The sequence below is a fragment of the Pseudophryne corroboree genome, chromosome 1 (assembly GCF_028390025.1).
Source record: "Pseudophryne corroboree isolate aPseCor3 chromosome 1, aPseCor3.hap2, whole genome shotgun sequence".
Classification (NCBI taxonomy): Eukaryota; Metazoa; Chordata; class Amphibia; order Anura; family Myobatrachidae; genus Pseudophryne; species Pseudophryne corroboree.
Genome location: NC_086444.1, coordinates 1,165,891,875 through 1,165,916,101, shown reverse-complemented (window position 1 = coordinate 1,165,916,101; position 24,227 = coordinate 1,165,891,875). Strand labels below are relative to the sequence as shown.

Here is a 24,227-nt window from a genome sequence, read left to right as displayed (position 1 = left end):
GCCCTCTGCTGGGGTAATACACCAGCAGGCTCTGTGGCAGGGGTAACAGGACATGGAATGCCCTCTGCCAGGGGTAATACACCCGCAGGCTCTGTGGCAGGGGTAACAGGACATGGAATGCCCTCTGCCAGGGGTAAAACACCCGCAGACTCTGTGGCCGGGGTAACAGGACATGGAATGCTCTCTGCCAGTAGTAACACACCCGCAGACTTTGTGGCAGGGGTAACAGGACATGGAATGCCCTCTGCCAGGGGTAACACACCCACAGACTCTGTGTCTGGGGTAACAGGACATGGAATGCCCTCTGCCAGGGGTAACACACTCTGCGGCAGGGGTAAGAAGACATGGAATGCCCTCTGCCAGGGGTAACACACCCGCAGACTCAGTGGCAGGGGTAACAGGACATGGAATGTACTAGAGGAAGCAAGATTCTCACAGCAGCGCCATACATTACCCCCACACTCAAGTCACCACACCACCCAGCTGTAGCCCCAGCAGCACCTGAGCCCCGATGTCCCCGCCAGCCGGCCACAAACACCCCGCAGGGTCGCACAGCACAGCGCCGCCATGATGCCGGAGCCTCAGCGCTCGGACTGTACCACCCGGAGAGGGGGAGTCGCACTTATGCCGTGCACGTCACTCGGCTCATACAGCCTGCCTCCCCGTGCCGGGAATTACACGGAGGTGACTCCGTTACCCGCAGCGGGCATATGCTGGTCACCGGCACCAGGGGCATCGTACAGTGCGGGTGTAACCGATCCGGCCCACCCCTCTGTGCTGCCTGCCCAGTGGTACATTCCACATCCGTGCGCTGCACGTGTGGGTCTGTGGGAGAGTGAGTGAGCCTTATCCGAGGAGCTAGCACTCACCCAGCAGCAACATGCTGCTCTCCAAGGATATCCCGTGGCGGCGCCTGGAGGGCATCTCCTTCCGGATTTACTCCTCAGAGGAGATCAGGTAACCTGCTATGCTGCCCTGTGTAACTATTACTCCATGTAAGGGGTATCAGGCTGCTGTCCTGTGTGATTATTGCCCCATGTCAGGGGGTATCAGGGTGTTGCTGCTCTGTATCTGTCCTGTGTGACTATTACCCCATGTCAGGGATATCAGACTGCTATCCTGTGTGATTATTGCCCCATGTCAGGGGTATCAGGCTGCTGTCCTGTGTGATTATTGCCCCATGTCAGGGGTATCAGGCTGCTGTCCTGTGTGATTATTGCCCTATGTCAGGGGTATCAGGCTGCTGCTCTGTACCTGTCCTGTGTGATTATTGCCCCATGTCAGGGGTATCCGGCTGCTGCTCTGTACCTGTCCTATGTGATTATTGCACCATGTCGGGGGTATCGGGGTGTTGCTGCTCTGTACCTGTCCTGTGTGATTATTGCCACATGTCAGGGGTATCGGGGTGTTGCTGCTCTGTACCTGTCCTATGTGATTATTGCCCCATGTCAGGGGTATCGGGGTGTTGCTGCTCTGTACCTGTCCTGTGTGATTATTGCCACATGTCAGGGGGTGTTGCTGCTCTGTACCTGTCCTGTGTGACTATTACCCCATGTCAGGGGTATCAGGCTGCTGTCCTATGTGATTATTGCACCATGTCAGGGGTATATCAGACTGCTGTCCTGTGTGATTATTGCACCATGTCAGGGGTATCTGGCTGCTGCCCTGTACCTGCCCGTTGTTGTTGTTGTTTGTGATTGCCATGTTATATGCCACTGTCAAAACTTATAATAACTGGAGCAAGTTATTATTGTCATAATTAGTTTCTGCACCTTTTTCTATTACAGCCGCTGTATGATTATTAGGGATGTGGTATTTCACTAGTGTCTTGTGTCATTGTAATCATGGCATCGATGCCAGAGGTTGCATGGATCTAAAACTTAATTTGTGTCAAGTGACAACAACCTCTTATAGTGAAACAATTTGTTAGTTTAGCATTGTACCTAATTATTGCTATGTTGTTCCCACAGTAATCCGTGGTTTGGATACATTTGTATAGCATTTTCTGCACACATGATAATTGTCATTGTAGCTATAGAGCGTTATTACATGGCTTAGAAAGTTATCATGGTTTTTGTGGACATAGACAAATAATTATTGTCAGAATTTAAATTTATCAGGTGGCTTTGCACATATTCCCATGTTCTGTTATATTATACGTTATTGCTGCCTCTTTCTACAACAGTTAGCTCAACACAGCCCGGCCACCACACATTGGGGGTAATTCCAAGTTGATCGCAGCAGGATTTTTGTTAGCAATTGGGCAAAACCATGTGCACTGCAGGGGAGGCAGATATAACATGTGCAGAGAGAGTTAGATTTGGGTGGGGTGTGTTCAATCTGCAATCTAATTTGCAGTGTAAAAATAAAGCAGCCAGTATTTATCCTGCACAGAAACAAAATAACCCACCCAAATCTAACTCTTTCTGCAAATGTTATATCTGCCTCCCCTGCAGTGCACATGGTTTTGCCCAATTGCTAAAAAAAATCCTGCTGCTATCAACTTGGAATTACCCCCATTTTCTCTGACGTCCTAAGTGGATGCTGGGACTCCGTAAGGACCATGGGGAATAGCGGCGGCACAACTATAAAGAAAGCTTTAGACTACTGGTGTGCACTGGCTCCTCCCACTATGACCCTCCTCCAGACTTCAGTTAGAATCTTGTGCCCGGCTGAGCTGGATGCACACTAGGGGCTCTCCTGAGCTCCTAGAAAGAAAGTATATTTAGGTTTTTTATTTTACAGTGAGATCTGCTGGCAACAGACTCACTGCAGCGAGGGACTAAGGGGAGAAGAAGCGAACCTACCTAACAGGTGGTAGTTTGGGCTTCTTAGGCTACTGGGCACCATTAGCTCCAGAGGGATTGACCGCAGGACCCGACCTTGGTGTTCGTTCCCGGAGCCGTGCCGCCGTCCCCCTTACAGAGCCAGAAGCATGAAGAGGTCCGGAAAATCGGCGGCAGAAGACTTCGGTCTTCACCAAGGTAGCGCACAGCACTGCAGCTGTGCGCCATTGCTCCTCATGTACACCTCACACTCCGGTCACTGATGGGCGCGGGGGGAGGGGGGGCGCCCTGAGGGCAATATAAGACACCTTGGCTGGCAAATCTACATCATATATAGTCCTAGAGGCTATATAGATGTAAAAATACCCCTGCCAGTATTCCAGAAAAAGCGGGAGAAGTCCGCCGGAAAAGGGGCGGGGCCATCTCCCTCAGCACACTGGCGCCATTTTTCCCTCACAGCTCCGCTGGAAGGAAGCTCCCTGGCTCTCCCCTGCAGTCTGAAACCTACAGAAGGGTAAAAAAGAGAGGGGGGGCACTAAATTTAGGCGCAGGATATATATATATATATATATATATATATATATATATATATATATATATATATTGATATATATATTGATATATATATATATATATATATATATATATATATTGATATATAAAAAGCAGCTATAAGGGAAAACACTCATTTATAGTGGGATCCCTGTGTTATATAGCGCTCTGGTGTGTGCTGGCATACTCTCTCTCTGTCTCCCCAAAGGGCTTTGTGGGGTCCTGTCCTCTGTCAGAGCATTCCCTGTGTGTTTGCAGTGTGTCGGTACGGTTGTGTCGACATGTTTGATGAGGAGGCTTATGTGGAGGCGGAGCAGATGCCTGTAAATGTGATGTCACCCCCTACGGGGTCGACACCTGAGTGGATGGTGCTGTGGAAGGAATTACGCGACAGTGTCGACTCCTTGCATTAAAGGTTTGACGACATACCAAATGTGGGACAGCCGGCTTCTCAGCCTGTGCCTGCCCAGGCGTCTCAAAAGCCATCAGGGGCTCTAAAACGCCTGCTACCTCAGATGGCAGACACAGATGTCGACACGGATACGGACTCCAGTGTCGACGACGATGAGACTAATGTAACTTCCAGTAGGGCCACACGTTACATGATTGATGCAATGAAAAAATGTGTTGCACATTTCTGATGTTACCCCCAGTACCACAAAAAAGGGTATTATGTTTGGAGAGAAAAAACTACCAGTAGCTTTTCCTCCATCTGAGGAGTTAAATGAAGTGTGTGAAGAAGCGTGGGCTTCCCCTGATAAGAAGCTGGTAAATTTCTAAGAGGTTACTAATGGCGTACCCTTTCCCGCCAGAGGATAGGTCACGTTGGGAAACATCCCCTAGAGTGGATAAAGCGCTCACACGCTTGTCAAAGAAGGTGGCACTACCGTCTCCGGATACGGCCGCCCTGAAGGAATCTGCTGATAGAAAGCAGGAGGCTTTCCTGAAATCTATATATACACACACAGGTGTTATACTGAGACCAGCTATTGCTTCAGCATGGATGTGCAGTGCTGCAGCTGCATGGTCAGATTCCCTGTCAGAAAATATTGATACCCTAGACAGGGACACTATATTGCTAACCGTAGAGCATATAAAAGACGCACTTTTATACATGAGGGATGCACAGAGGGATATTTGCCGGCTGGCATCCAAAATTAGTGCAATGTCCATTTCTGCCAGGAGAGGGTTATGGACTCGGCAGTGGACAGGAGATGCAGATTCCAAAAGGCACATGGAAGTTCTGCCTTATAAGGGTGAGGAGTTGTTCGGGGATGGTCTCTCGGACCTCGTTTCCACAGCAACAGCTGGGAAGTCTACATTTTTACCCCAAGTTCCGTCACAGCCAAAGAAATCACCGTATTATCAGGTACAGTCCTTTTCGCCCAATAGGGGCAAGCGGGTTAAAGGCGTGTCCTTTCTGCCCAGAGGCAGAGGTAGGGGAAAAAAGCTGCAGCATACAGCCAGTTCACAGGAGCAAAAGTCCTCCCCCGCTTCCTCTAAGTCCACAGCATGACGCTGGGGCTCCACAGGCGGAGCCAGGTACGGTGGGGGCCCGTCTCAAATATTTCAGCAATCAGTGGGCTCGCTAACGGGTGGATCCCTGGATTTTTCAGATAGTATCTCAGGGGTACAAGCTGGAATTCGAGACGTCTTTCCCCCCCCCCCCCCCCCGCCGTTTCCTCAAATCTGCCTTGCCAACCACTCCCTCAGGCAGGGAGGCAGTGTTACAGGCAATTCACAAGCTGTATTCACAACAGGTGATAGTAAAGGTACCCCTACTTCAACAAGGACGGGGTTACTATTCCACAATGTTTGTGGTACCGAAACCGTACGGTTCGGTGAGACCCATTTTAAATTTGAAATCCTTGAACACATATATAAAAAAATTCAAGTTCAAGATGGAATCGCTCAAGGCGGTTATTGCAAGCCTGGACGAGGGGGATTACATGGTATCACTGGACATCAAGGATGCTTACCTGCATGTCCCCATTTACCATCCTCACCAGGAGTACCTCAGATTTGTGGTACAGGATTGTCATTACCAATTCCAGACGTTGCCGTTCGGTCTATCCACGGCTCCGAGGGTCTTTACCAAGGTAATGGCCGAAATGATGATACTCCTTCGAAAGAAGGGAGTTTTAATTATCCCGTACTTGGACGATCTCCTGATAAAGGCGAGGTCCAGAGAGCAGTTGTTGGTCGGGGTAGCACTATCTCGGGAGGTGCTACAACAGCACGGCTGGATTCTAAACATTCCAAAGTCACAGCTGGTCCCTACGACACGTCTACTGTTCCTGGGGATGGTTCTGGACACAGAACAGAAAAAAGTGTTTCTCCCAGAGGAGAAGGCCAAGGAGCTGTCATCTCTAGTCAGAGGCCTCCTAAAACCAAAACAGGTGTCGGTGCATCACTGCACGCGGATCCTGGGAAAGATGGTAGCTTCCTACGAAGCGATTCCATTCGGCAGGTTTCATGCAAGAACCTTTCAGTGGGACCTGTTGGACAAGTGGTCCGGATCGCATCTTCAGATGCATCGGCTGATAACCCTGTCTCCAAGGACAAGGGTGTCTCTGCTGTGGTGGCTGCAGAGTGCTCATCTTCAAGAAGGCCGCAGATTCGGCATACAGGACTGGGTCCTGGTGACCACGCATGCCAGCCTTCGAGGCTGGGGGGCAGTCACACAGGGAAGAAACTTCCATAGACTATGGTCAAGTCAGGAGACTTCCCTGCACATAAATATTCTGGAACTAAGGGCCATTTACAATGCCTTAAGTCAGGCAAAACCCCTGCTTCAAAACCAGCCGGTACTGATCCAGTCAGACAACATCAGGACGGCAATGGCAGAAGCCACAAGGATTCTCCGATGGGCGGAAAATCACGTGTTAGCACTGTCAGCAGTGTTCATTCCGGGAGTGGACAACTGGGAAGCAGACTTCCTCAGCAGGCACGACCTCCACCCGGGAGAGTGGGGACTTCATCCAGAAGTCTTTCAAATGATTGTAAACCGTTGGGAAAGGCCACAGGTGGACATGATGGCGTCCCGCCTAAACAAAAAGCTAGAAAAGTATTGCGCCAGGTCAAGAGACCCGCAGGCGATAGCTGTGGACGCTCTAGTGACACTGTGGGTGTACCGGTCGGTTTATGTGTTCCCTCCTCTTCCTCTCATACCAAAGGTACTGAGGATAATACGGAGAAGAGGAGTAAGAACTATACTCATTGTTCCGGTTGGGCCAAGAAGAGCTTGGTACCCGGAACTTCAAGAAATGATCTCAGAGGACCCATGGCCTCTACCGCTCAGACAAGACCTGCTGCAGCAGGGGCCCTGTCTGTTCCAAGACTTACCACGGCTGCGTTTGACGGCATGGCGGTTGAACACCGGATCCTGAAGGAAAAGGGCATTCCGGAGGAAGTCATTCCTACGCTGATTAAAGCTAGGAAAGAAGTAACCGCAAACCATTATCACCGCATTTGGCGAAAATATGTTGCGTGGTGTGAGGCCAGGAAGGCCCCAACGGAGGAATTTCAGCTGGGTCGTTTCCTGCACTTCCTACAGTCAGGGGTGACTATGGGCCTTAAATTGGGTTCCATTAAGGTCCAGATTTCGGCTCTATCGATTTTCTTCCAGAGAGAACTGGCTTCACTACCTGAAGTTCAGACTTTTGTTAAGGGAGTGCTGCATATTCAGCCCCCTTTTGTGCCTCCAGTGGCACCTTGGGATCTCAACGTGGTGTTGGATTTCCTAAAGTCACATTGGTTTGAGCCACTGAAAACCGTGGATTTGAAATAACTCACGTGGAAAGTGGTCATGTTGTTGGCCTTGGCTTTGGCCAGGCGTGTATCAGAATTGGCGGCTTTGTCATGTAAAAGCCCTTATCTGATTTTCCATATGGATAGGGCGGTATTGAGGACTCGTCCCCAGTTTCTCCCTAAAGTGGTATCAGCTTTTCATCTGAACCAACCTATCGTGGTGCCTGCGGCTACAAAAGACTTGGAGGCTTCCAAGTTGTTGGACGTAGTCAGGGCCCTGAAAATCTATGTTTCCAGGACAGCTGGAGTCAGAAAGACTGACTCGCTCTTTATCCTGTATGCGCCCAACAAGTTGGGTGCACCTGCTTCAAAGCAGACTATTGCTCGCTGGATCTGTAGTACGATTCAGCTTGCACATTCTGCGGCTGGACTGCCGCATCCTAAATCAGTGAAAGCCCATTCCACGAGGAAGGTGGGCTCTTCTTGGGCGGCTGCCCGAGGGGTCTCGGCTCTTCAACTTTGCCGAGCAGCTACTTGGTCGGGGTCAAACACGTTTGCTAAATTCTACAAGTTTGACACCCTGGCTGAGGAGGACCTACAGTTTGCCCATTCGGTGCTGCAGAGTCATCCGCACTCTCCCGCCCGTTTGGGAGCTTTGGTATAATCCCCATGGTCCTTACGGAGTCCCAGCATCCACATAGGACGTTAGAGAAAATAAGAATTTACTCACCGGTAATTCTATTTCTCGTAGTCCGTAGTGGATGCTGGGCGCCCATCCCAAGTGCGGATTGTCTGCAATACTTGTATATAGTTATTGCTTAACTAAAGGGTTATTGTTGAGCCATCTGTTGAGAGGCTCAGTTGTTATCATACTGTTAACTGGGTATTGTATCACGAGTTATACGGTGTGATTGGTGTGGCTGGTATGAGTCTTACCCGGGATTCAAAATCCTTCCTTATTGTGTCAGCTCTTCCGGGCACAGTATCCTAACTGAAGTCTGGAGGAGGGTCATAGTGGGAGGAGCCAGTGCACACCAGTAGTCTAAAGCTTTCTTTATAGTTGTGCCCAGTCTCCTGCGGAGCCGCTATTCCCCATGGTCCTTACGGAGTCCCAGCATCCACTACGGACTACGAGAAATAGAATAACCGGTAAGTAAATTCTTATTATCTTCTACAATTCAAACACAGACCTGTCACCGATGTAGTGCTCCTGTAATTTTGTCCGCCAATGGAGAAAGCCTCGCTCCAACACTTACCCTTCAGTGAAACTTATTTTCCCTTCTTGTTTTGCCCTGTCTCTTGCCAATCCAACCTACTTAAAATCCTTATTATCCACCCATTTGACCAAACCGTGCCGCCTCTTGGTTACCATGTTGCCCTACCCCTATCGCTTCTGTGGTCACCTCCACCTGTTCACCCTTCTTCCCTCACTGCTCAAGACTTTGACACCTACTTTACAGGCACAATCAACGCCATTGGTCAAGAAATCTCCTCCACTAAGACCCATCTCCACACCCAACTTCTCCACTCAAATCCACCCACCAAACTTCCCAACTTCTCCACTCACATCCATCTCCCCACCCACCCAACTTCTCCACTCAGATCCATCTCCCCACCCACCTTCTCCTCCACTCAGTTCCATCTCCCCACCCACTCACCCAACTTCTCCTCCACTTACCCACCCAACTTCTCCTCCACTCACCCACCCAACTTCTCCTCCACTCACCCACCCAACTTCTCCTCCACTCACCCACCCAACTTCTCCTCCACTCACCCACCCAACTTCTCCTCCACTCACCCACCCAACTTCTCCTCCACTCACCCACCCAACTTCTCCTCCACACACCCACCCACCTTCTCCTCCACACACCCACCCACCTTCTCCTCCACACACCCACCCACCTTCTCCTCCACACACCCACCCACCTTCTCCTCCACACACCCACCCACCTTCTCCTCCACTCACCCACCCACCTTCTCCTCCACACACCCACCCACCTTCTCCTCCACACACCCACCCACCTTCTCCTCCACTCACCCACCCACCTTCTCCTCCACACACCCACCCACCTTCTCCTCCACACACCCACCCACCTTCTCCTCCACACACCCACCCACCTTCTCCTCCACACACCCACCCACCTTCTCCTCCACACACCCACCCACCTTCTCCTCCACACACCCACCCACCTTCTCCTCCACACACCCACCCACCTTCTCCTCCACACACCCACCCACCTTCTCCTCCACACACCCACCCACCTTCTCCTCCACACACCCACCCACCTTCTCCACCACACACCCACCCACCTTCTCCACCACACACCCACCCACCTTCTCCTCCACTCGCCCACCCACCTTCTCCTCCACTCAGATCCATCTCTCCACCCACCTTCTCCTCTCAGATCCATCTCCCCATCCACCCACCCAACTTCTCCTCCACTCAGATCCATCTCCCTACCCACTCAACTTCTCTACTCAGATCCTTGTCCCCACCCACCCAACTTCTCCTCTACTCAGATCCTTCTCCCCACCCAACTTCTCCTACACTCAACTAGCTACTCTGTGCTTTCTGTCCTATTACTGAGGGTGGTGTAGTATGAGTTGCCGGCGGCCAGGTCCCAGGCGGCCCGCATGCCAGCGCCAGGATCCCGACCGCCGGCTTGCGGGGCGAGCGCACATGAGCCCCTTGCGGGCTCGCCATGCTGTGGCACGGTGACGTGCTACATGTACCACGCTATCTATTCTCCCTCCAGGGAGGTCGTGGACCCCCAAGAGGGAGAAAAAGTGTCGGTATGCCGGTTGTCGGGATTCCGGCACCGGTATACTGTGCGCCCGGATCCCAACAACCGGTATACTGTGATAATGCCGTTTTATATGCAGGAATGAAAAGCTATACCTTATACACACTTCAAATACACTTTACCATGAAGCCGCTGCGGCCACTAAACTTAATACACACCCTACGTACATTGTACACTGTTTGCGTATAGAGTCCCGTACAGTGTACGGACTTTGCGTACACACGCCGCGCTGACGGTACAAAGTACACGCAGCGCGTACACACCCAGAGATACATTTTAAACCTTTTACAGCAATGCAATTCGATAGTAATACACTTTAAACCTTAGCAGGGAAAGGAAGACACGACACCAGTTTGTAGTTAAACCACTGGGTTCCGACACCACAGCGTATTATTGCTGAAAGGGGGTTACAATATAAACAATACAATACAACAGAATAGTGGCTACAATCAATGGTACATACGTGAGTGGATTCGCCGCGCTATCCAGTCTGGTCCTCCGTCATCTGATAGATAACGTTGTGAGTCTTGTGTCTGACCAGGCCTGCAGCAGGCTCTCTTTATACAATTCATCCAAAACTTAACACAATGGATACTGTAATCTCTTTGTCCATTGGACACAGGGATGGTTATTTACAGTACAGGAGAGGTCATAGGTCGGTTTGAATAGGTGGGCGATGTCTGTTCCAACTGCTCTTGTGGGTGGTCTTCTCTGGATTCCCGCCGCATACATAATGTACAGTAAATACAGTTTATATCTATATTCTGCTCCTGCACATAACTATCCGCAGGAACATGCGATCTTCCTCAAACCAACACCGGAATGTTACCCTTAAAATACCCTACAGTTGGATACCAAACACCACCTTATAACCTTGTTCTGTCCCCTCCTATCATGTAAAGGTGAATCCCTTTGTTCTGTTACCATTTAAACTGCTGTTACTTTCTGATGTGGTGCATGGAGACTATGTGTACATTGTGCACTATTTGGAATAAATATGTAATGTGTTTTGATAGCTTTCCATGCGTTCACAAACTCTACCGTAAATACCCATACCACGCGCTAATGCGCAGGACCGCGGGAGCGACCATACGCAAATTGCGGATATGTGCACGCACGGCAGAACTAGTACACGCGCGGAGGCCATCTGTGTGTAGTTTGTACGTGATGTGTGTACTGCAATATTTTTCGACTTTGACAGTCACCAATAACTGCCACTATCTAATCACTAAACAGAAAAATATCTATACAATATCTACAGATGATCGGGGAGAGTTGTAGGTGGGAAATGTATGACCTAGTGGGATAGTAAAAAGCATGTATGTATGAATCCATGTCTGAGGGGCATGTATCATCGTGCCGTATATGTTCCAAATAAGCTTCGAGGTATTGCGAAGTATACATTAAATCCTTCTTATCCCGTATTAAGGGTCTGTAAATGGGCCAACAAACACTACCGAGCTCTTTTCGGCTTCTTGTTCTAACAAATGGGGTGCACATTTAGTGGATGATACATGGAGGGGGAAACATATGTGAGTGCTAGTATATGTGGATATCACCTGTCGACTATGTGTGCCATTAACTGGAGGTTGCAGAGATGAAGATAAGACACATATCTAAAATACATTCACATAAACATTTTGGGTAGGGCAGATGTCTTTTCCGGATGGATGTATCTGGGCAGAGGGGGAAACAAAAGAAAAACGGGTGAACGAAACAGGCCATGAAATTCATTTGCAATCCTTATCATATCACAGTCTCTATGCATGGGTCGTAAATTAAATCTGCTGCTGTAACAGTACCCTTGCTCCTTAGACTCATCAATTTTGTGCCGTGCTTGCGCCGCGTCAGAATTCGAACACACCTAAATATCAAACCAATAGTTATGACGACTCCCAGGATACAAAGGAGAAACTTCCCTACACTCATTATGACATTTTGAGCCCACTCTCCTAAACCTGAGAACCAATTGCGTGGGTTCAACCTTGAGACCCAGCCGGTCAGTTCATTACTCACAGTCGCCAAGGTAAGGTTGTGCTTCCTCCTGAACTCCCACTTCAACTGCAAGATATCGTCCATCTTTTGATCTATGATCTCCATGGGGTCGTCAGTGCTGTTCGTAATATACGTGCAGCACTTCACACCGTATTGAGTTGCCAGAGTAACACAGTACCCACCTGTCACGACTGTGATATAATTAAGGACCATCCTGTGCTGAATCGGTTCCTTCTTGTAGGCTTGTAACTCCCTCCCCGTATACCTGAAGGTGTCGTCATACATCTCAGTGATATTATCTATCAAGTTCGCTAGCGCATGGATATACCTATAATTTATAGTTCCTCTGGCTGTACGGGTAATGTCTAATGCGAGAAGGAACTGAATCCCTGTGGATTCGTGGATTAAATCAGAGGCTGCGTGCTCTGTCCTCTCTATGAGGTGTCTCTTAACGATGTGTTCATAGTGAGTATGAGTATAAGGAGCCTGAGCACTGTGGTGAACATCTTTCATCTTATCATGGGTTATGGTCATGACCTCTGGCAGTACTCTCCCAATATAACACAATCCCTCTGAGCTCGGGGCAAGCCACTTGTACGCCTTCCTCCCACATATGAAATAGGCATAATCTGGGAGAACATAGGGGACAAAATATGACATCACCATATTAGAAACTTTCTCTAACGTCCTAGTGGATGCTGGGGACTCCGTAAGGACCATGGGGAATAGACGGGCTCCGCAGGAGACAGGGCACTTTAAGAAAGAATTAGGATACTGGTGTGCACTGGCTCCTCCCTCTATGTCCCTCCTCCAGACCTCAGTTTGAATCTGTGCCCGGACGAGCTGGGTGCACCTTAGTGAGCTCTCCTGAGCTTGCTAAAAAGAAAGTATTTTGTTAGGATTTTTTATTTTCAGAGAGATCTGCTGGCAACAGACTCTCTGCTACGTGGGACTGGGGGGAGAGAGGCAGCCCTACTCACTGTGGATAGGTCATGCTTCTTAGGCTACTGGACACCATTAGCTCCAGAGGGATTGAACACAGGAACGCACCCTTGGTCGTCCGATCCCAGAGCCGCGCCGCCGTCCCCCTCACAGAGCCAGAAGCCGGCGTGAGAAGCAAGAAGACTTCGAAATCGGCGGCAGAAGACTCCAGTCTTCACTGAGGTAGCGCACAGCACTGCAGCTGTGCGCCATTGCTCCCACACTAAACTCACATACTCCGGTCACTGTAGGGTGCAGGGCGCTGGGGGTGGCGCCCTGGGCAGCAATTAGGAACCTCTTGGCAAAAAGCAGCATATATACAGTTGGGCACTGTATATATGCATGAGCCCCCGCCATTATTTTACACAAAATCGCGGGACAGAAGCCCACCGCTGAGGGGGCGGCGCTTCTTCCTCAGCACTCACAAGCGCCATTTTCACTCTACAGCTCCGCTGAGAGGAAGCTCCCCAGGCTCTCCCCTGCAGAAGCACGATAGAAGAGGGTGAAAAAGAGAGGGGGGCACATAAATTTGGCGTAAAAACAATATATACAGCAGCTACTGGGTTAACACTAAGTTACTGTGTGATTCCTGGGTCATATAGCGCTGGGGTGTGTGCTGGCATACTCTCTCTCTTTCTCTCCAAAGGGCCTTGTGGGGGAACTGTCTTCAAATAGAGCATCCCATGTGTGTGTCGGTACGTGTGTGTCGACATGTCTGAGGTAAAATGCTCCCCTAAGGAGGAGATGGAGCTAATATGTGTGTGAGAGGGTGTCTCCGTCGGCAACGCCGACACCTGTTTGGATATGTGTAAGTGCTAAGGTGATTTATTGCACAAAAGATTAGAGAACAGACAGGAAATCTACCCATGTCTGTCCCTATGGCGCAGAGACCTTCAGAGTCTCACAATGCTCACTATCCAAAATAATAGACACTGATATTGACATGGAGTTTGACTCCAGTGTCGACTACGATAATGCAAAGTTACAGCCAAAATGGCAGAAAAGTATTCAATATATGATTATTGTAATAAAAGATGATTTGCATATCACTGATGACTCATCTGTCCCTGACACAAGGGTACACATTTTAAGGGGAAGAAAGCTGAGGTAAATTTCCCTCCTCTCATGAGGAAAAAGAGCGGGAATCTCTAGACAAGAGACTGCAGCTTCCCACAAGGAATTCTCAGGCAGTATCCTTTCCCCACTAGGGCCAGGATGTGATGGGAATCTTCCCCTAGCTTGTCATGTTTGCCCAAAAGGTAGCCCTAGCTATTCTCAGGGATCCTGCAGATAGCGTGCACATTTTGGTACACTACTCAGACCGGCGATTGTGTCGGCATGGGTTTATAGCGCTGTGGGGCGTGGACAGGTACCTTATCAACAGAAATTGAGACCCTAGTATGTATGTGTATGTATATGTGTGTATGTATATATATATATATATATATATATATATATATATAAAATATGTAGGTGTATGTATGTATGTATGTATGTGTATATATATATATATATATATATATATATATATATATATATATATAGTATACTGGGTCCCTAGAGTCAAAGCTATGTCGATTTCTGCTTGACGTATCCTGTAGAATATGCAATGGACAGATGATGCCAACTTAAGTGGCATATGGAAAGCTGAGGATTGTGTGGAGAAGGGTTCTCGGACCTGGTCTCCACAGCTATAGCTGGTAATTCTGATATTTTGCCTTATATTCCTCCACAGCCTAGGAAAGCACGTCATTATCAAATGCTGCCTTTCGAACAAAGAAACAAGAAAGTCAGAGGTGCGTCCTTTCTTGCCAGAGGTGGGGGCAGAGGAAAGCAGCTGCACAACACAGCTAGTTCCCAGGAACAGAAGTCCTCCCCGGCCTCTACGAAAATCCACCGGATGTCGCTGGGGCTCCACAGGCGGAGCTAGGCCCGGTGGGGGGCACGCTTTCGTAAGTTCAGTCACAAGTGGGTTCACTCCCTGTTAGATCCCTGGGCAATAGATATTGTGTCTCAGGGATACAAGCTGGACTTTGAGAAGATGCCTCCTCACTGACGGCCCTGCCGGCTTCCCCCCACGAGAGGGAAACAGGGTTAACTGCAATTCACAAATTGTATCTTCAACAGGTGGTGGTCAAGGTTCCCCTCCTTCAACAAGGAGGGGGTTATTATTCGACCATGTTGTAGTCCCGAAACCAGATGGTTCGGTCAGACCCATATTGAATTTAAAATCCCTGAACATATACTTGAAAAAGTTCAAGTTCAAGATGGAATCGCTCAGAACGGTCATCGCAAGGGAGGGGGATTTTATGGTGTCTCTGGACATAAAGGATGCTTACCTTCATGTCCCCATTTATCCACCTCATCATCAGGAGTACCTCGGATTTGTGGTACAGGATTGTCATTACCAATTCCAGACGTTGCCGTTTGGTCTGTCCACGGCACCGAGAATATTTACCAAGGTAATGGCAGAAATGATGGTGCTCCTGCGAAAGCAAGGAGTCACAATTATCCCATACTTGGACGATCTCCTCATAAAGGCGAGGTCCAGAGAGCAGTTGCTGATCAGTGTAGCACGCTCTCGGGAAGTGTTACAACAGCACGGCTGGATTCTGAATATTCCAAAGTTGCAGCTGATTCCTACGACGCGTCTGCCCTTCCTGGGCATGATTCTGGACACAGACCAGAAGAAGGTTTTTCTCCAGACGGAGAAGGCTCAGGAACTCATGACACTGGTCAGAGACCTCTTAAAACCAAAACAGGTGTCGGTGCATCACTGCACGAGAGTCCTGGGAAAGACGGTGGCATTAGACGAGGACATTCCCTTCGGCAGGTTCCATGCGAGGACCTTTACAATGGGATCTGTTGGACAAGTGGTCCGGATCGCATCTACAGATGCATCAGCTGATCGCCCTATCCCCCAGGGCCAGGGTGTCTCTTCTGTGGTGGCTGCAGAGTACTCACCTTCTCGAGGGCCGCAGGTTCGGCATTCAGGACTGGGTCCTGGTGACCACGGATGCAAGCCTCCGAGGGTGGGGGGCAGTCACTCGGGGAAGAAGTTTCCAAGGGCTGTGGTCAAGTCAGGAGACTTGCCTTCACATCAATGTCCTGGAACTAAGGGCCATATACAACGCCCTAAGTCAAGCGGAGACCCTGCTTCGCAACCAATCGGTGCTGATTCAATCAGACAACATCACCGCAGTGGCTCATGTAAACCGCCAAGGCGGCACAAGGAGCAGGGTGGCGATGGCGGAAGCCACCAGAATTCTTCGATGGGCGGAGAATCACGTACGAGCACTGTCAGCAGTGTTCATTCCGGGAGTGGACAACTGGGAAGCAGACTTCCTCAGCAGGCACGACCTCCACCCGGGAGAGTGGGGACTTCATCAAGAAGTCTTCGCGCAGATTGTAGGTCGGTGGGTACTGCCACAGGTGGACATGATGGCATCCCGCCTCAACAAAAAGCTACAGAGGTATTGCGTCAGGTCAAGAGACCCTCAGGCGATAGCTGTAGACGCACTAGTGACACCGTGGATGTTCCAGTCGGTTTATGTGTTTCCTCCTCTTCCTCTCATACCCAAGGTGCTGAGAATCATAAGAAAAAGAGGAGTGAGAACAATACTCATTGTTCAGGATTGGCCAAGAAGGACTTGGTATCCAGAGCTGCAAGAAATGCTCACAGAGGACCCATGGCCTCTGCCTCTAGGGCAGGATCTGTTGCGGCAGGGACCTTGTCTGTTCCAAGACTTACCGCGGCTGCGTTTGACGGCATGGCGGTTGAACGCCGGATCCGAGTAGAAAAAGAGATTCCGGATGAGGTTATTCCTACGCTAATAAAGGCTAGGAAGGACGTGACGGCGAAAATATGTTGCTTGGTGTGAGGCCAGGAATGCCCCTACAGAGGAATTCCAGCTAGGCCGTTTCCTTCACTTCCTACAGTCGGGAGTGACTTTGGGCCTAAAATTGGGTTCCATTAAGGTCCAGATTTCGTCCCTATCCATTTTCTCTTCAAAAAGAACTAGCTTCTCTTCCTGAAGTTCAGACGTTTGTAAAGGGAGTGCTGCATATTCAGCCCCGTTTGTGCCTCCAGTGGCACTTTGGGATCTTAACGTGGTGTTGAGTTTCCTGAAATCACACTGGTTTGAGCCACTTAAAACCGTGGCGTTAAAATATCTCACGTGGGGTGTGTGGCCTGACTGCTGAAGGAGACAGACACCTTTTACAAGAGCTCCTGAAAAACGGGGCTTGAATACCTATAAATAGCCCATCTCTGGGCTCTATCAAGGTCCTTAGCAGCCCCCCTATCCCCCCTGTAGTGCCCCTGTCTGAGCCGCGGAATCGGGGAGTGGTTTTTACTGCTCCCGCGGATTGCGGCCTAAGAGACACACAGAAGCCGGGGCCTCGATTTATCCCCCGTACCGGCGGTGGCTTCGGGGACTTCGGGACAAGGCCGTGGGCTCCTCCTGGACATTGGACATCCGCGCTGACGCTGGCCGCGGCTGGGAGACTCACCTCGCCACACGCCGCCTTCCTCTGCTGCCCGGGGACGCTGATACTTCCGACGCTGGACGAGCCCGCGAGAAGGCCGGCGGCCGTCTTGCCAGCGCGTCTACGGCTCCCTGCTGCTGCATCTCTCCCGCTGGGCCCCAGAGTGAGTACACCTTACGGATCTGCAGTCTGAGGGGTCCCAGCGGGGGAGGACGACCATAGGGCTTCACCCTGAGTCAGAGGTGCGCCGGACAGTGGTGGTCAGAGCCTGGGCCTGTGGTTCACCCACTGGGGAGCCTCTCACCCTGGGGCCTAGTCTATATGTATATATGTTTATATGCTAGATAACCAGCCACTGGAGCACCAGCAACCAACTCTGCCTTCCCCCCACCTGACCCCCCCCTCCCCCGGCTACTATATATATACCCATACCCCTATATATCAATAACAAAACAAAAAAAAACAAAAAAACGGGAATAGACGGAGAAAACATATGCCTGACACCCCCTATAGCCTGCAGGCTAGAATTGCGGAGTGGAGCAAAGACTGGAGGAATACTCAGTAGACACTGACTCCCACTGATCAACTTATCGACCCTCAGGAGTGGGTCATATTTGACGCTTCGTTTGAGCCATTGCTCCATCTCCACCTGCGAGAGATATTTCCACACTCTAGCTCCCCGAAGATACTCCTCAGTAAATTGTCTCACAATCCCATCCCTACACAAATCTTTAGTCAGTACTCGGATTGTGGAGGGTCCAGATCAGGACACACTCCCTGCGGGGCTACTCACCACAGCCCTCTGGACCGCTGTCTAGATCTCCCTGAGTCTGTTAATGCTATGGACAAATTCATGTCTAAATCATTACGTAACCCACGGGGTGCTCAGTCGGGTAAAGGCAAAAATCGTGAAAATCCCGCTAGCAGTGCCCCTGTTTCCCCGACGTATAGTCAAGGTTCTAGCCCTAGGGGGCAATCCTATCCCGCACCAATTATGGAACCATCCAAATCCTTCAACACGAGTGAAATTACAAATATACTCTCATCTCTGCTAGATCAAAAACTGGCACCCCTAAAGACCTCTCTGGATTCGGCGCTTGCACAACTCACAGCCCATGAGCAACGTATCTCCAAGGCGGAGCAAAGAATTTCTGATCTAGAGGATGATCTATCTGCAGCTAAAACAACCCAGATGGAACACGACAAGCTGATGGTGTCTCTGCAAGACAAATTAGAAGATTTGGAAAATAGAAGAAATAACATACGTCTTGTGGGTTTACCAGAATCTGTGAAATTTTCCGAACTCATGACCCTGGTCTCCCAGTGGTTGCCTAGAGAGCTGGGATGCGTACCAGCCACGGGTTCCATCCTAGTGGAACGTGTCCATCGGATTGGTCCCGATCGCCAGTCCGGCAGAGATAGACCCAGACCGGTCATCATGAGAATTCTCAATTATGCCAATAAAGTCCGTTTGCTGGAGGCCTATAGGAAGTACACAGACCTTCGATACCAGGACTCCAGGATTCTATTGTTTCAAGACTTCTCATATCTGGTTGCTGCAAGAAGACGAGAGTTCTCACCTGTTTGCAAACGTCTATACGAGCTAGGCCACAGATTTGCGTTGTTGTACCCGGCCAAGCTAAGAATCACCTATGGTGGGAAAACCCACTTTTTTGAAACCGCACAGGAGGCCAGAAATTTCGTGAACTCTTTGGATGCAGCTCTTCTTTCGGTTACAGATGATGCTGATTGACTCTAAGTATCCTTCTCAAGTGGGCTGATAGTCACCTCTGATTAACCCATTCATGTTAAAGTCAAATAGTACTTTTTTGTTTGAAAAGCTATTTAGAATGTATCTCTACACTGTAGAGATGGATTGCTGCCGCGGCTGGAGCTCGAAGAGGGCCGCGACACGACAGTACCAAATTGGCTATGTTCTTCTGTTTATTTCTCAATGCTCCTTTCCCCCTCTACAATTGCCTCTATTACTCCTTTTCTTATTATATTCCTTTCCCCTCACCCTACTCTCTCATCTTTTGTCATACCGTTTTGGAATATGGTGCCCCTGGTTACCAGGTTGGAGGATACCCTCCTCAAACGTCTTATTGCTCTCCATTTGGGGGCTGACATTGGTTAATAGGGCGCTCATATGGGTTCGCAAAATGTTAAAATGGTTCTGTAACTTAGTTTATGATACTGTACACACACATAGTTCATGTATTGTGATAGGAATGTACTTGATGTTTTACATTTATTATTTCTCATCATTGATCCATAACGGTCCGCTCGCTGGGACGGACTGGGATCGACGGTTATGGTATATTTTTTTCCGATGTTGGCCTAGGGTCGGTATCGGCTGATGCCGTCGACTCATGATCCTCCAACAATAGTGCAATCACGATTTCGGTTAGTGTCCTGGAAAGTAGATGGACTTAATACTCCCATCAAACGGAAAAAGGTCCTTACCTATTTGAAACGACTAAAACCTGATATAGTGTTATTGCAGGAAACTCATTGGCGGATCTCCGATCCCAATGTACTACGAGATACGTGGGTGGGAGAGTATAGAACAGCCTCCTACACATCCAAACGCAGAGGCGTCCTAACTATTCTCAATAGATCACTACCTGCCACTATCTTAGATAGTTTGGTCGACCAAGAGGGTAGATTTCTGTTCTTGAAATTAAAAATATTAAATACGCTCTATACGGTAGCTAATATATATGCCCCTAACGGCCCTAATGCATCTTTCTTCTCTGATATATACGTGAATTTGCAGGGTTGGGCAGAGGGGGAAATTATCATGGGAGGGGACTTTAATTGTGTACAATCTGCTGGTCTTGATAAAACATCTTTGTCTGGTGCATCCGCAATTACCACTCCACCCTCACTCACACTACTCACCTCTTCTCTACGACTAACCGATCCTTGGAGAATTCGCAACCCAGACGCTCGTGAATATACCTTCTACTCCCACCCACACCATTCCTCCTCTAGATTAGACTATTGGCTAATCACTGATTCTCTTTTGCATCATATAGTGGATACTAAAATTGAACCAATCTCACTCTCAGATCATGCCCCAATTTGGATATCAATCACTCTAGATACCCCCTTGCCCAGATCCTATAATTGGCGTTTCCCCGCATATTTGGAAACTTCCGAGGACTTTGATAAATTCCTTACTAGAGCATTCCTTAACTATACTGAGGACAATAAAATTCATGAGAACGACATTAATTTGTTTTGGTCGGCTTCTAAACCAGTTGTCCGTGGACAAATACTAGAATACGTTTCTAGAAAACGCAAACAATTGAATACCCAATTGTGTGATCTAAGCAAGGCCTTAACTGAAGCGTATAATACAATGATATTAAATGATTCCCCAGACAACAGACAAAACTACACTGATGCGAAACATCTTTATGATGCACTTTGCAATGAGCGAGCCAGTTTCTCCTACGATGTCCAACGGAATAAATTCTTCCGAGGGGGTAATAAGTTGGGTAAACTACTGGCCAACTTAGTGAGATCATCTACAGTCCCTTCTCGCATAACTAGCTTACACACTGACCCAACCACCTCAACTATGGATACGCAAGCTATGTCAGACACCTTCCTACAATATTATACAAACTTATACGCGGCACCTTTAGATAGCCCCACAGAGGGTATGAAGTTTCTAGATAAAGCTGACCTGCCCACATTAACAGAGGAAGAGCGGGAATCATTAACGTGCCCCGTAACAGACACATAGCTACTGTTTTTGATTAAGTCACTCCATAATGGGAAATCGCCGGGCCCGGATGGGTTTGGGGCAGTATACTATAAGATGCTAGCTCCCCACATAATACCATATTTATTGACGTTATTCAATGCACTGCTGAATGGCTCACCCCCCCCCCCCCCCCGAGATTCACCGAAGCTAGAATAGTAGTATTCCCTAAACTGGGTAAAGACCCTTCATATGTCCAGTCCTATAGACCCATATCCCTTCTCAACCAAGACCTAAAACTATTCACCAAATTATTGGCCACTCGCCTCCAACCGATACTAATACGCATTCTACATCCAGCCCAAACGGGGTTTGTGAAGACTAGAACGTCAGTGCATAATGTACGCACCCTGATAGCAGCAATACATAGTGTCAAAGACTCCACAACATCTAAAGCACTCGTGGTCAGCTGTGATGCTGACAAAGCGTTTGATCGTGTATCATGGGCGCACCTACTTAGAATCTTCCATACTCAACAATTCGGTGAGGGGTTCACTAAAGTCTTCCGTATGCTTTATTCTAATCCACAAGCACACCTAACTATTAATGGATTGAACACACCTGCCTTCTCTTTACATAGAGGTACGCGCCAGGGATGCCCCCTATCTCCCTTACTTTTTAACCTAGCTCTTGACCCACTGATACGCACTTGCGTGCAAAATGTTGCCTGGGAAGGGATAAAAATTGGCCCACAACCAGTGAAGGTTTCGGCCTTTGCTGATGACCTATTATTATATTTTGATGATCCCATACCGGCGTTCCCTTCTTTATTGTCCACGCTCCATGATTTCCACTTGATTTCGGGCTTTTTGATCAATTTTGATAAAACAGAAGCTTTGGCTCTTGGCCTCAAAGCCACACGAAATTGGGGCTCCGGGTTCCCCTTTAAATGGGCGACTGGGTTTATAACCTACTTGGGTTTTCGCTTTTCACCTATCCTAGCCGAACTATATACGCTGAACTTTTCGCGCGCCATTAATAAAATGATTGAAGATTTTACACGCTGGCAGAGCTTGCCAGTCTCATATTTGGGTAGATGCCACTTGTACAAAATGATTTCCTTCCCTCGTTTGCTATACCCGATCCAAATGCTCCCATTTCTTCTGACCAAACGATATGTTCAAACAATTAACATGGCCCTTAACACTTTCATCTGGACAAATAAGCGTCCACGTATAGCCCTTTTCAAATTGAAACAACCGACTACATTAGGTGGCGTGAATTTACCGTGCCCGGAAGACTACTCTCTAGCCGCTAACTATAGGTATGCCCTTGACTGGGTGAGAGGTTCCTCTAGCTACACTAATACATCTCTAGAACAGCATATGCTACCCCAAGGTACTTTATCTACCATATTACATTTTCCAGACCCCTCCACACTGACGTCCATCCGTACGAACCCCTTACTGCTCGCTCCGTGCAAAGCATGGCGACACCTTCGAAAACGCATAGGGCTGACACCTACCTACTCCTTATTCCAACCACTTCTCCATAACCCAGACTTTCAAGGCGGGAACGCCGATGTAATTATCAAGACCTGGTATTCTCAAGGCTTACGTTTAGTGTATCAATTCTTGAATATCACCTGTACCGAAATGCTCACCCTGTCTCAATTAAAACAAAAATTTCCAAACCTACATATACCACTATTTGCATATTTTCAAATCCGCAGCTTTGCAACACAATTGATAACACGGCTACGGCCAGCAGACTATACCTTTCCCCTAGACGTACAACTGCGCTTAAATCCTCAATCTTCCTATCCTACATCCTTTTATTCATGCACACACCAGACGTCCGATGGATTTAGATAGTCAAACCACAGGTCTAGCTAAATGGTCGACCACTTTCCCAGGCACCCCTTTACAGACCATAATACACTGGCACCTATTACTTAATAAATATTTGGTGTCTTCTTCCTATGCAGAAATGCATTTAAAAATTTTACACAGGGCATACTATACTCCCCGTCTCAGATACCTCACGGGCATCTCTGATAACTCCCATTGCTTCAAGTGTTCCTCACCTGATGCAGACATCATTCATTGCCTTTGGTCATGCCCTGTAATACAACTATTCTGGAAAGATGTCTGTAACTACATTACAGCGACTTTAAATATTCCTCTCACGCCTACTTTGCGCTGGGCCTTCTGGAATCAATATGACCCTGATGGCTGTTCAATATCTCCAGGTAATAAATTATTACTAGCACGGATAGCGGCAGCTTCGAAAAAGACCATACTGTCTCAGTGGATACACAAAACCCCTATACCCATAACTCTCCTACTTCCTAAACTGACACATCTATACCAAATGGACTGGATTGAATGCTCTCTTAGAGCGGAATCCAACTCCCCCAAGTTCTTTACAATATGGCTACCCTATGTGGTAACTCTGCCACAATCAATTCGTGATAGCATGCGTAAAGTAGTTCAATATACTACTTGGTACAATACAGAGATACTCACGAGGGGATCACCGCCCTTCTAACCTTAACTTTATTATTTTATGAACACCCTCTTTGCTTAGCTTAATTATACAGTTAATGGCACCGCGAGACGACCGTTCCCTGCTACATGGTTTTTAATATCCATAATAATATCCTTTTTTGTATAATCGATTTTTTATTAAAGATTTCAAAAACAAACAATAAAGAAGAACACAGACAAATTCAAATTTAGAAACATTGATACCACTAAAATATATAGTCATAGATCTGAATGTAAAAAAATGCTTAGAGCAAGAGTAGCAGGCCAGCAGACAAATAAAGAGCCTTCAAAAGTAGCAGCAGCAAAGTGGGCTGGCAGGTAGAGCATAACATCTAAGGAGCTGGGGATACTGAAATACAATATCGTAGGGAGGCTATGATGTGCCTGTTGTGAGCTGCACTATACATCACTAATAAATTGTGTTCTTATATACTAAGAAGTATAAAAACTAAAAGAACCAGGGAAAGGTAGCCATTAGGAATTGAGTAAAGAAACAAGGAAAAGTAGGAAGGAAGAAAAGGAGACAAGGGGACAAGAGGAAGTAAGAGGTACCACTTACTGAGGTATACAGACAGAGCTATAGGGATATCAACTACTATCCAAGGGA

The 24,227-nt window shown here is 48.3% G+C and overlaps 2 protein-coding genes across 2 annotated transcripts in view; one reads left to right on the top strand and one right to left on the bottom strand.

Annotated features, from left to right (window-relative positions):
* The window catches only part of MRPL35 (mitochondrial ribosomal protein L35), a 34,807-nt gene extending 34,196 nt beyond the window's left edge, over positions 1-611 (bottom strand). The window contains exon 1 of the mRNA XM_063924984.1: positions 502-611. Coding sequence (XP_063781054.1) covers positions 502-569 — 68 coding nt within the window. The 5' untranslated portion in view covers positions 570-611. The remainder of the gene's footprint in view (positions 1-501) is intronic.
* Positions 612-691: 80 nt separating this feature from the next.
* The window catches only part of POLR1A (RNA polymerase I subunit A), a 298,145-nt gene continuing 274,609 nt past the window's right edge, over positions 692-24,227 (top strand). Inside the window, exon 1 of the mRNA XM_063924980.1 lies at positions 692-957. Within this exon, the coding sequence (XP_063781050.1) occupies positions 881-957 (77 nt within the window). The 5' untranslated portion in view covers positions 692-880. The remainder of the gene's footprint in view (positions 958-24,227) is intronic.